Genomic DNA, 12,394 nt, shown 5'->3' on the forward strand with positions numbered 1-12,394 from the left:
TTTTTTGTGGGGAAGGCCTAGTCATACGCAGCATTGCTAGAAAATGAATCGTCTGTCTCAGTTCCCCGCCATTGCGAGCTCGCTCGGTGTGTCCGTGGTAGAGGAGCGGTGGTGGTGGTTGTTGTTGCTGCTGCAGGGCAAGCAAGGGTCTGTCTTCCACGTAGCATGTCCAAGCATCATCGAATCAGCATCCGCCTTCTCATTCGAATCTCCAGTCGACATGTCATCGTGGCCGGACGTCCCTCCGCAATTTGGGTGTCCCACTGCCATGTTCCCACAACACGGCTCCGTACAGTGATGCGGATGACGGTCTTGACGTCAGCACTTGTTGTGGTTCACGCATCCTTCCCGCAGAGCACGGACGGACGAAACGATAACAACACCGTTCATGACACGGGGAGGGTGGGAGTGGGGGTCGAGAGGGGCCGGCCCGCGGGGGCCTGGGCAGGCGATCAGTGGGGGCGAATACGAAGCAGCTTTACTGGGCATCTTCAGTGCACAGCCGTGTTCTTTCCACAGATGGGCGGATGATGTGCTTCGATGCCACGAAAAGAGGATGAAGTGGCATCTTCATTGACGGTGCAACAGCCCAGCCATCCAGCCAGCCAGCCAGCCAGCCAGCCGGCATGTTCAGCCCCTCGGTGCCTCCATCAGCTCAGCCGCTTGATACCTAGCCGAGTCCCCACCACTTATCGGCTGAGAATAAAGAAAAAGTCGGCCAGACCCACAGCCTAGACCCCCCGGTCGAGAACCAGGCAGCTAGTCCATTGTTCGCCTTCTCCGCCTTGCCATCTCTCCTCGCGAAAGAAGCGATCGCAGGAGGTCCTGGTACCATTGACGAGCTCTGCTGACACGACCACATCCGGGAACTGTAACGGCCGTTTGTAGCGGCATTTGGTGGGGAATCGTGGCTTGAGCCAAGCACCATTTTCTTCTTTTTCTTTTTTTGTTTGGGGTCGGTCTGGTTCCGAGGCTGAAACCGACCGTTTGGTACCGGTGGATGCGGCTATTATTGGTGGCGAGACCGGATCGGGATTTCCCACGTTTGGGCTCGGGAGAGTCTTAGTTAATGCACCGCGGTAATCAATGTCCTCGCTCTCAACAGCTTCTGGCTATCGCGACATCTAGAGTTATATGAATTCATGGAGACAGTTGCCCCTACCACAAACTTCATCATGGGTGCGGCTGAGGCACGAGGTGGCGGTAGTGCGTCTACCACAGGATCAGCGTTTCCAACCCGGGAAGTTGGTTGAAATTCACTACGCTGGCAAGGCGTGTTCGACCGCTTTTTCATGGCACGGCATGGCTAATAAGGCTTCCGGGCTGCCTTTGAGATGTGAGGCTGGCTCGCCGGCCACACAACGCTGGCACAAGCCAGCCCGTTGGTGCTCTACTACGCCTGGTCACACAGAACGAATGCCGTACATCTGACTCAGGCATGAGGCTTGTTTCATGAATGCATCCGAGTTGTACAAAGGGCGAACTTGGATGTCGCCGTACGTCAGTGTGTGCCTATGGGTTCATCCGGTCCGGATCCCCAATAATCTTTAGTTGTGAGTCCTGCCAGATCATCGGGCAGGACACTGAACAGTCTTTAAGCCTTTCAAGTTTCAACTGCAGAACCCTTTAGAGCACATGTCAAATGTAGAGAAGCTTAAAATACATCGAAGGTACAAAACGCAGACTATGGGATGCTCCAAGCCCAGTAATATCGCAACATCCAAGCTCGCCACACAGCTGAAGGGCCATTTTTGGCCCATAAATATACAGTATTGATATATACTCTTCCACTAGTATCGCTTACTTCTTGAGTCTACACGCACAGAAAAGACTGGTATCTCCTGTCAGCTCCCAATCAATTCGGGCTTGAATGGACACGCAAATACCTGAATAAATGCCTTCGGGTGTTTTTCAGGAACTCGAGTCTGTGTGCTGCTTGATTTATCAAGAGAAGAATTGGATTGTCTGGCCAAGGTTCAGAGACGTTACAAAACACATTGATATCGGAGAAGGATTACTCACACCTGCCAGCAGAGCCTGGGGCTTCTGATTGCGCCTTGTCTTTTTTCCTGGTCCTGATCGCCGTGGTATTGGGCCTCTCCGTCTTCCTGCCTTGCTCGTGACACTTCGTCGTGGCTGAGTAACCCCCGACACCTTGCCTCAAGTCGTTGGAAAGATGTGAGGTTTATCTGACAAGCAGATAACGGAGCGAATCCCATGTGCAGCCGGTGTCCGCTGTGATGAGGTCCAATACGCAACTTTCAACATGTCCGGGGTAGAGGTCTTCGGTGCCACTGCCAGCGCATCGCAAATCTTCTCTAATATATGGAGCATCAGCAAGCTGATCCAAAAAGTCATAGACGAGGTGAAGGAAGCTCCTAGACGTATCAAATACCAGGAGAACAGCCTTCTGTTTCTTCTTTCTATCATTGAACTGCTCAAACGCAGCGTTGTGTCCTGTACTGAGGATATCCAGCCATACCTGAGAACAACCGAACAAGACATCGAGTCTTTGCGCAGTACTTTGGCAAAAAACTCCCGTTACCTTCAGAGTCAGTCAATCGCAAAATTCTGGAGAGCTTTCAGGATCATTCAAGCCGAGGAACGAATACGGTCAGCCTTCAAGTCTCTCGAAGCCGATAAAGAAAACTTGACACTCTATCTCGTCTGGAAGAACGGAATCACCCTGCAGGAAGTCTATGAAACAGTGGGAAGGCTGACTGAAGATTTGGAGATGAGCCAGGGCCAGGTAAATCCGATCGGGTGTAGAAACCAGTTGAGGAAATAATTTCAGTCACTGATTTTGAACAGAGAGCGAACACGGGAGTTCGAATGACGGACCCTACTTCTGGCCGATTGCCAGCCGAGTCAACGGGCGAGCAATTGTCAGAGTCAACTGGTTCAGATCGATTGGACGAGAGGCATGACAGCCTCACCCTGGTGAAGGGGGCGAGCTCGGCAGGCGTGAGCGAGCCTCCGAGGGACTCGGGACAGCTTGCACTCAAGGCCGCCACCGGACAGGAACAGAGCCATGGGATATCTAACGAATTCACAGGATGCTCCACAGTGGGCGATTTCGCTGAGTCACGTATGGGATCTACTGAAATGGCTAGGAAAGACTTGGGTCATGGTGTCCGCAACTGTTACAAAGGTGGAATAGTTAAAGGGACATTTGCTAAAGCGGAGCACGGCGTAACGCGGTCAACCGGCTGAGCAAGCACTGAGTGATCTTTCTTTCCCTACCTTTTTACCACTGTCACCTCACTTCCCTCCCCAACCTTCTAACAAATTTTTTTGGGCAAACGGATATTTGTCTCTCCTACTTTTTCCTTCTGTCTTTCTTCGACCACTTGAAAACAGCTTCAAGTTGGAAGGCTGGGAAGAAAGAAGGAACGGGAAAGGGTATCACCTGAAATTTTCCATTTTGTCCTCGGAAGTACCTGTTTTCTGAATGAAATGAACGACTCTCTGAATAATGTACGATTCACTATCCCCCTGCTAAAAAATCAGTGCCGTGCTAAGTTTCCCATTGATCATTCATCAATCTTTAAACACTTGTGGCTCTGAGAAGTATGAGTGGTGCACGGATCTTGGCATCACATAGGTAGGTGGTGGACATTGAATATGATTACATAATTATTGTTCAACTTCGAACGTAGTAGGTGAATACAGGTCGGCCTACCATCGGCGATAAGGGCGGGTGGTGGAGTTTGAATGTGACCTTATGTAAGCGAGGATCAAAGTCCGTCATGGCAGAGTTTGATGGATTAATTAAAGTCCACCACTGTTGAAAACAAATTCGACATCCACCAGTGACTATGTAATCGCATTGAAAGTCTACCACTTATACAATCATGCTCAAAGTCCATCCCAAGAGCCATTCTTGGGGATATTCTAGCTCACTACTACCTTGGACTCCTTGCGGACACAGTGGGCTTGTTGCCACACAGCGAGCAGTAAGAACCATCGTATCAATTCAGACGGCAATGCTAAAGCAAGGGATTCGTACAATCTCATTCGTGAATTGAAACTTGTTAATCCAATACAAACATGGAACGCCGTGCAATGCTAACACGATTCCTCATCTGTATAAGAATCGAGACAAGAAATCGAGATGAAGGCAAGGGAAATGACCTCGCCCTGGCCTTCACCTCTGAGGGAGTAGTTCTGATTCTTTTCAACCCGTCAACCTCTGCCTTTCCTCATTCTTCCCATCCGCCCTTCCGCCATCCTGAGAATCCAACTCATCATCACTCCACTTGTCGTCGTCACCAACCGCAAAAATCGTGTCCCCGTCAAGACTTTCCCTCGGCAAGTTCGACGGTCTCTGAGGCTTAGGCGCCGGGAGGGGAGACTCGGTACGATCAGGGCCACCGCCATAGCCGCCGCGGGTGGGGGCGGGATCGTAGGCGGGTGGGTCGTTTGGTCCACGCTCTTCGTCGTCCAGGGAGTCGCGGAGGGAGGCGATCTCGAACCCTTCGTCGTCTTGTGCAAGCTTCATCAGGGTTACTATTGTTCGCTCTTCGTTTGGGACCAAATATGTAGCAACTTACCTCGTCACTCATGGCAAAGCGGCGGTTGTTCGCCGTTGGTCTCCAGAGATAGGCAACGAAGCACACATCGCCGAGGTAGACCAAGTTGAGCCAGCCATCCAACACGAACCAACGGAACTGCCAGTGAGTAGGAGCAAAGTCCGGATCGCCGGCGCCGGCAAACGCGAAAGAGTTGAAGAAAAAGAAACCGAAGATGACCAGAATACTGCCAAGAATGCACCACCAGAGTCTCTTGTACATAAGGAACTTGACGCGCTGCTTGCGGTCGACAAGATCCTTCATAGTCAAGTTTAGGGAGTTAAGAGTCCATATGTAGAAGGCCGTGAGAGTTGCTGAAAGAGGCAGGATGACCAGGAGGACCAGCGGGCCAGCATCATCAGGGCGGATCGTCAACGAAGCAATGGCATATACCACACCGAAGACGAAGTGAGCCACGGCGAGCCAGCGGACGTAGACCATAGTCTTCCCCAGCGTGTGTTTGACCACACCGTAACCCATGCAAACGATGAGAAGTAGGAAGAAGGAAAATGAGTTCCGGCCCGCGTTAAGGATAGACACAACGATCATGAAGATCTTGTTTCCAGTGTTGTTGCCATAGCGGTTCTGGTAGTCGTAAAATCCCCAGGTCATGAGCATTTCCACGACCAGGAATACGATAATGGCGGTGATGTAGTTCTGAACGGCCAGGATATCGGTGCGGTGCTGGAAGTAGAGGAAGCCCCAGAATATGCCAACGACTGCGTAGACAATGGCCATGCCTCCGTAAAAAGGCAGCTTCGCAATCTGAGCAGCTGGAAGCTCGCCATATGCGTTCCTGAACTCGGCGATGGCACTGTACTCCTGTCCCTCCGGGGCAAAGGTCTCGACGCAGTAGTATCCAGTCTTTTCAATGGGGTAGTTCACGGCCAGACGGTTCTTCTGCGCAATGTGGATAGCCTCGGTGCGAATGACGCGCTTGGATGACTTCTCGGCGTCGTCGGCAATGATGAACTCGCCGAGGTGGGTAGTGTTGCAGAAATTCTGGGCCACGGCGTCATCGTCGCAGATGTATTTCCTCTGGCATCAAAGTCAGCACCTGCTTCGTTGGACGCTCCCTGGTGCAACTCACATCCATGTAGTCCGCATCCGAGGGCTTGCCTAGCAAGTCCTTGTCCAGCCATTCGAAGACGAGGAGGCTGACAACGGGGTCTTCTCCCTTCTCGGCGGCGATGTTGTCCTTGGGGAACATGACGAGGATGAAGGGGTCGACGCTGCCGCCCCAGGACTTCTTGCTGTACATTCCCGAACATTGCTGGCGGTTCTCATCGGTTTGGTCCTACGCGGAGTCAGCAGGGATGGCGAGCGATTGAGGCAGGCAGCGGCATACAAGCTTGATTTCGATGGCATTAGCAAGCAGCGCTGAGCACAGCAGCAGGAGGGCGTGCGCCCATTTCATGGTTGCGGTCGGCCGGGCTGAAGCCTACAATAGGCGGGAGTCGATGGAAGCGGGGCCGGGGGCGAGCGGGATCGCAGGAGCTGGACGGGAGGAGTGGCGCGGCCACAGTTCACATACCGCGATGGGCGCAGCTTCGAAGGGGTGTCGTTGGTGGAATGTGGTTCGGAGTAGCAATCCGCGTAAGCCTGATGCTGGACGTGCGCGCAAGCTGTCCGTTGCGCGCGCCGCAAATCCCCCGGCCCGCCAAGCTCCGACATGTGAGGGTCCCGCCTCGCCTGCCGCAGGGACGCTGTCTGAATTTATTCTCCACCACCCCGTCATCCGCCTCGTCACTCCTCTGCCCCACTATGCCCGGCAAGCACGTCGACAGCGACCCTGCAGCCACCGGCCGGCCGTGCCAGAGATGCCGCATTTCTGAGGCCTCAATCATCGTGCGCACGGAGCCGCTCTGCAGGTGCGCAGCCCTGACGGCGCTGCAGGCTGCTTGGCTTACTCTTTGCTAGGGACTGCTTCGTAAAGTACGTGAACACCAAGGCCATCAAGCGCATGGAATCCTATGCCTACTACGTCAAGAACCGCTCCGCCAACGAAGAACGAAAGCTGCTCCTCCCCGTCTCGTTCGGCGTATCCTCCGTTACACTGCTTTACCTTCTAGACGAACACCTGAAGAGGCAGACAGCCAAGACTGGCCGCACTGGCTACGCGCTGCACGTCTTGTTCGTAGACACCGCCGCAGTTGAGAGGGACGTCCCGGGGGTAGGCACGCTCGAGAAGCTAAAGGAAGTGTTTCCTGGCCATGAATATAGTAGTGTCGCGCTCGCCGACATATTCGAGAACAGCGACGCCAAGGAAGTGCTGCAGGCGATCCCTGAAGCGGCGTCTGCAGACGTCTCAGGCGAGGCTGAAACGTCGCAGGAGAGACTGGAGCGCCTGATCCTTTCTCTGCCCTCCGCTACCTCACGGTCCGACGTTATTACAATACTCAAAAACAGGGTCATCGTAGACTTTGCGCAGAACCACGGTTGCAAGGGTATACTGTGGGGCGATAGTACCACCAAGATTGCGGAGAAGACACTAGCCGAGACGGCCAAAGGGCGCGGCTTCTCGTTGCCATGGCAGGTATCGGACGGCGTGTCCCCCTATGGCATCGTCTTCAATTACCCGGTTCGCGATCTGCTGAAGAAAGAATTGGTCGCTCATGCCCAGCTCACTGATCCACCATTGACTGGCTTGATCCACGAGGAGAAGCCAACGCAGGTCTCAGCCAGCGCGAAGAATACCACCATCGATGACTTGATGAAGCAGTATTTCGAATCTGTGGAGCAGGACTACCCGAGTATCGTGGCGAACGTCGTTCGCACATCAAGCAAGCTTGAGCCCGCCACCACAGTGGATGACAGATGCCAGGCGTGCAACATGCCGGTAGCCGGAGCACGATTTGGCATCCATGGCTGGGGCGGCGATCAACAGGACGCGGCATCTATGCAAGCGGAGGGGGGACGTCTCTGTTACGGCTGCACAAGAGCGGCGCCGCAATCGGCAAGCTTGTTTCCTTGAGGCACAGTACGCTGGTGGTTACGAGTCATTTGCAGACAGCGATAACTTCGAAGCGCTCAAAGTTCAGCCGACGATGATGAATGCGGCACGGTGTTGGGCGGTTCCAGGCGACGCGCCAACGGCCGCTCCGCATTGGCGAGCCCGGCGCTTACAGATGCCCACATGCAAGTGGAGCTGCCTTCACAACCACGGCGCTTAACGGCCCCTATGCTTCTTCAGGCAATTAATGTTTGCAAGATCCAACCTCTTCAGGAACGGCCCCCTAAAAATGGCCATGCCGTCCCTGCTTGGTCCACATCTTTGGGTCTTCATGGCAAGCGCCGTCACGCCGCGCAGATCACTTGGCAACGGGGGACACCAATGGCACAGCGTAACGCTTGCATCTTCGCTGGCATCGCTTTAGCAAACGTTTCAGAGTCTCAAAGAGAAGCGGCGGTTGCGCGACGTCGGCTGGCTGTTTGTGCTTAAAGCTCACGGCCCCAGTTGCCTGCGCATTGCAGGAGCAGGGTGCATGCTGCGCATGTTTAATTTCTGTTTCGCTCTCTGCCTCTAATGTCTACTCTCCTTGTGACGTATCTCCTTCTCCGCCAAAGCCATGCTTTGCCTGTCATTGTCGTTGCACACCAGTCGGACAATGTTTCTTCTACCGCCCAGCCAGCGTGGGTGTCTCCTCCAAACGTACGCGGGACGTATGATTTGATCCTGGGCTGCCTGGCCACTTCGTTTCTGTCCGCCTGGATCGCATGGCACCCCAACTTCAAGCTCGGGAATTCACCAGTCAGATCTTTCTTCGAGCGCCTGCTGTGGATCGCAGCTGTCATAGCTGCCCCCGAAATCATTCTCTTTTCTGCTTGGGGGCAGAGATGCACTGCACGCAAGCTCCAAGAGGAGATCAACCAGCTGGGTCAACGAGCATACGATGCCGAAGACATTGACTCGGCCGTGCGTTCCTATGAGGAGCATCTCCATGACAAAGTGAGCTCATTGTCCACACCGGAAAAGAAATTGGCAACTGACAGCTTCTTCAGAGGATGTCCATCCTGAAGCCCTCCCACATGCCTCGACGGCTCTCAGCTCCAGTCACCACCGCCCCTAGTCTCTCCGCAGCATCGCTGCGGTCTTTCAACGCCTTATCCCAGCCCGCATTTGGCCACCCCTCACCAAGCATTTATTCTCACTCAGACAGCCGCTCCGAAACCATGGTCTCAACCCATTCCGCGCACTCCCGAACCCCGAGCCGGGGTTCTGCATCACCAATTACCAAGACTGTCTTCTCCTCTTGGACCCTTAACGATGCATTCTTAGCGGTCTCCGGTGGTCTTACTGTCGACTCGTCCAGCTTCTGGACAACCGACACTCTTACCTTCACCCCCGCCGGGATACTCGAGCTCGCCCGCGCCGGCCTCCTTCCCCACACCCGTCCCTCAACCGTCCCCGACAAAAGTAAACGCGACACCATTGCCATCTTCCTCGTTGCCATCCAATGCCTCTGGTTCACCGCCCAATTCCTCGCCCGCCTCTCCCACCGCCTCCCCGTCACGCTCCTCGAAATCACCACCCTCACCCACCTCCTCTGCACCCTCGCCATCGCCGGCACCTGGGCCCGCAAACCCTGGAACGCAGCCAGCAACACCGCGCCGCCCCTCGCCTGCTCCTCGCACGAGCGCCAGACCGACCTCGCCGCCCTCTTCGCCATCGACCCGCACCTCTCCCACACGCTCAACCGCGACAAGAACCGCCTCGTCTACCCGATCGACATCACCGAAGCGACCGAAGCCCTCACGAACGCCACCTTCTCCCCAAAGACGACGACCATGCCCCTCAGCAAGGCGAAGAAGCGCACGTCGGCGTGGCAGCTCAGCGAAGAAGGCCACGCCAAGGTCGCCGAGCTGCACTCGCGCGCCTGCCGCGCCCTGGAGCACCTGCGCCGCCGCCACCGCGCCCTCGTCATCGGCAGCCACGTCGGCCAGAGCCCGCCGCCGCCCAGCCTGCGCTTCGTCGAGCCCCACGTCGTCGGCGCCGGCGGGAGGAGCGAGTGGAGGGTCGAGGGGCGGGATGCCCTGATGATGCTGCCGGGCCGGCAAGGAGGAGGAGGAGAGGGAGAAGGAGAAGATGCCGGCTCCACTCGCCGCCGCCGCCGCGCCCTCTTCGTCGTTGCGCCGGCTGCTGTGGCTGCGGCGCTGCTGGGCGCCGTGGTGCTGGGCGTGTCGTGCGTGCCTTCTTCTTCTTCTTCTGATGCTGCCGCTGCGGGCTTCTTCTTTCCGACGGACCTCGAGAAGGTGGTCTGGAGGGCTGCAGGGATCGTCGTCGTGGGCGTTGCTGTTGCCGCGGCGGCGTTTGCGGGTGCGTCGCGTCGGTGGGCTGGAAGAGGGGCAGCAGCAGGTGATGGTGGTGGTTCGACGGTCTGGAAGCGGCGAGCTGTTTGCGCGGCTGGCGGGATCCTGGGTGCGCTGTACGTGGCTGCCAAGCTGTATCTGCTGGTCGAGGCGTTTGCGAGTCTGAGGGCGCCGCCGCAGGGAACGTATGAGGACGTTGCGGGCGTGCGGTGGGTGCCGCATGTGGGGTGATTTGATGATCACGATGTGTAAACGCGTTTCCTATTTTCCTGATTTTTCTTCTTCCGGTGGAATGGGAGGGTATGGAAGCAACGGATTACGGAGGATTCTTGAGTCTTTCCTGGGTGAACATCTGGAGCATTTGGGTCATTCATGCAGTGATGCAGCGGAACACTATCGGGTGGGCGAGTTGGCTCGTTCATCAGGACGTAAATGTGCGAATGAGTTACGCAATTCCATATCAATGTTTTGCCAACGTTTACTCCTGTGTCTTGTTTGCTGCGCGTCCAATCTTTTGTGGCTTTCTGAAATACTATTAGATTTTTAGGGTGGTATCATCTATAACCCAAAGAGTACGCAAGAGTGAAAAATCCGCTAGAGTTGCCTACCCCCGACTTGAAGGAAAAACAGAGGAAACGCCAATGCCGGCCCCGCCAGTCTTCGTGCGCTACGATTACAAAAGGGGTATACAGTCATGAACAATTTCAACCAACGCTAAGAGACACAATGGAGGCAGGGCCCTTTAACGGCGGTCGCGCCTGTCGTCCCGGCGGTATTCTCTCTTCTCGCCCCTCTCGACGCCCCTCTCGACACCGGTCTCGAGATCGGGCTCACGCTCGCGGCGGCTACCACCGAACCAGCCCCGGCTGGGCTTCTTGGCGTGGCTGGGATGCCTATCGGGAGCGTAACCACCCCTCCTCTCGTGGCTGTGGCGAGCCTGCTCGGGGCGCCTGGGCTCGTAGCGGTCGTGCACACCGTCACCGTTGATGGGGCGACCCTCCTCGTCGTACTGGGCGAGGCGTTGGAGGACGTGGTCGTTCTCGCTATCGCTGAACTCCTCGAGCACGGTGCCGGCGGGCGTGTAAGCGTCGAGCATGCTGCGGCGGTTGCGCTGTTTCTTCGACTCCTTGGGCTTGTAGATCTCGTCGAGACGCTGCTCGAGCAGGCGCACGTTCTTCGAATTGGCCTTGTACATGGCGTCCATCAGGTCACCGAGCAGGGGAACGAAACCGATCACGAAGTCGAAGGCGATGTTGATGAGCATGTGCAGGTGCGTGGCTAAGCCGAGGTTGCACTCGACCTGCGTCATGCGCCAATATAGCATCAGCGCGAGGGCGCTATCAGCAGCGTCGCCGGCTCTGCATGGATCGTTAGCTGTGTGGTCCGAGTGCTGATGGTGGCGAGATTACTTACGCAGGGACGAGGCCGATGACACTGCTCCAGCCGAAGCGCTGTCCGAAGAGGCTGAAAAGTGCGCAGTCGAGCCAGTAGGCGCGCTGGCGGGCTTTTGCGAGGACAATGGCGTCGTGTTCGGGAATGTAGTCCGGAATTTGCTTCTTGACCTTCTTCATCTTGCCGTTGGGCTTGCGAGGGTCCTTCGGGACCAGCTCGTAGTAGGGATCCTGTAAGATAATATTAGCCTGATGTCCGTTCATTCATGTCGCTTCCGTTGATCGTTTCTAATGATAGAGAAGGTGCACAGGCGAGAGATCTAGGGGGAGAACAGGCCACAGAATCGTGGCTTGAAACGCATAAACTCCCCCAAATGACTGCGCCTGTCCGCCTTCTCTTTTTCCTTTTTGCCTTTTGGTTGCAATTGCGCTCGCCAAGTGCTGGGAGTCGAATGGCGGGGCAGCTTACGTAGGGCGTGACATCCTTGTCCTTGTACTTGTCCATCTGCTTGCCCAGCATCTTCTTCGCCGCGTATTTTCCGACGACGGCAGCCATGGTGGATTATTGGCTTGGCGCGATAAATTAGGATACGCAAAGGAGAAAGGGGAAGTCGAGTCGACGAATGTTGGAGTTGGAGAGAGAGGTCGTGGAGAGCGGTCGCAGCGAGCGCTTATATGGCAGCGTGCAGGTTTGCGGTGATGTGCGGTCTTGCTACGTCAGGCAGAGGCCCTGGCGCGATGGTTGGTTGTGGGTGGCCGCGGCCTGAAACGCCGTCTCAGAAGGCGCTGATCCGAAAATAATTCGTCGGCGTGTAACGACGGAGACGCGCGCGTGGAACGAGCTCTGCGAGGAAGACAGCGGTGCACAACAAAGGGACCGGTGAGCTTGCGGTAGTAGAGAGGCGAGAGAAGGCGTTTGTTAAGTAGCAGAGTGCACAAAGCAGGATGGCCGGCAGATGACGTTCTTGGCCGTCCAAGCTCCACTCGGCTTGCTCTCCTGCCGCACCCAGACTGCAACCTTAATTCGCCATGATCGCCGCAGAAAAAGTGGCGGTGCACGCCACTGCCAAGCCCGCGCGTTGTGGCGCGTGCACGCGGCCACGCAGTTCGTTAAGCGTCGCT

General features: G+C 55.9%; 5 protein-coding genes across 5 annotated transcripts; 3 read left to right on the forward strand and 2 right to left on the reverse strand.

The window, feature by feature from the left end:
• Positions 1-2,266: 2,266 nt before the first annotated feature.
• On the forward strand, positions 2,267-3,160 carry SLS55_001814 (uncharacterized protein; the record flags this gene model as incomplete). Its single annotated transcript, XM_066773302.1, has 2 exons — positions 2,267-2,749; positions 3,056-3,160. The coding sequence occupies 2 exons, from the start codon at positions 2,267-2,269 to the stop codon at positions 3,158-3,160; spliced, it is 588 nt and encodes a 195-aa protein (XP_066635869.1).
• Positions 3,161-4,177: 1,017 nt separating this feature from the next.
• Positions 4,178-5,988, reverse strand: PTM1 (Membrane protein ptm1; the record flags this gene model as incomplete). The annotated part of the gene is made up of 4 exons (XM_066773303.1): positions 4,178-4,495; positions 4,554-5,609; positions 5,662-5,868; positions 5,920-5,988. 4 exons carry the CDS (start codon positions 5,986-5,988, stop codon positions 4,178-4,180), a joined length of 1,650 nt encoding a protein of 549 aa, XP_066635870.1.
• Positions 5,989-6,335: 347 nt separating this feature from the next.
• On the forward strand, positions 6,336-7,545 carry CTU2 (Cytoplasmic tRNA 2-thiolation protein 2; the record flags this gene model as incomplete). The annotated part of the gene is made up of 2 exons (XM_066773304.1): positions 6,336-6,442; positions 6,492-7,545. The coding sequence occupies 2 exons, from the start codon at positions 6,336-6,338 to the stop codon at positions 7,543-7,545; spliced, it is 1,161 nt and encodes a 386-aa protein (XP_066635871.1).
• Positions 7,546-8,512: 967 nt separating this feature from the next.
• SLS55_001817 (uncharacterized protein) lies at positions 8,513-10,112 on the forward strand (the record flags this gene model as incomplete). The annotated part of the gene is made up of 2 exons (XM_066773305.1): positions 8,513-8,520; positions 8,732-10,112. The coding sequence occupies 2 exons, from the start codon at positions 8,513-8,515 to the stop codon at positions 10,110-10,112; spliced, it is 1,389 nt and encodes a 462-aa protein (XP_066635872.1).
• Positions 10,113-10,623: 511 nt separating this feature from the next.
• SLS55_001818 (uncharacterized protein) lies at positions 10,624-11,828 on the reverse strand (the record flags this gene model as incomplete). Its single annotated transcript, XM_066773306.1, has 3 exons — positions 10,624-11,239; positions 11,295-11,503; positions 11,742-11,828. 3 exons carry the CDS (start codon positions 11,826-11,828, stop codon positions 10,624-10,626), a joined length of 912 nt encoding a protein of 303 aa, XP_066635873.1.
• Between the last annotated feature and the right edge of the window lie 566 nt (positions 11,829-12,394).

This window comes from Diplodia seriata (genome assembly GCF_021436955.1).
Source record: "Diplodia seriata strain FDS-637 chromosome Unknown scaffold_2, whole genome shotgun sequence".
Taxonomy (NCBI): domain Eukaryota; kingdom Fungi; phylum Ascomycota; class Dothideomycetes; order Botryosphaeriales; family Botryosphaeriaceae; genus Diplodia; species Diplodia seriata.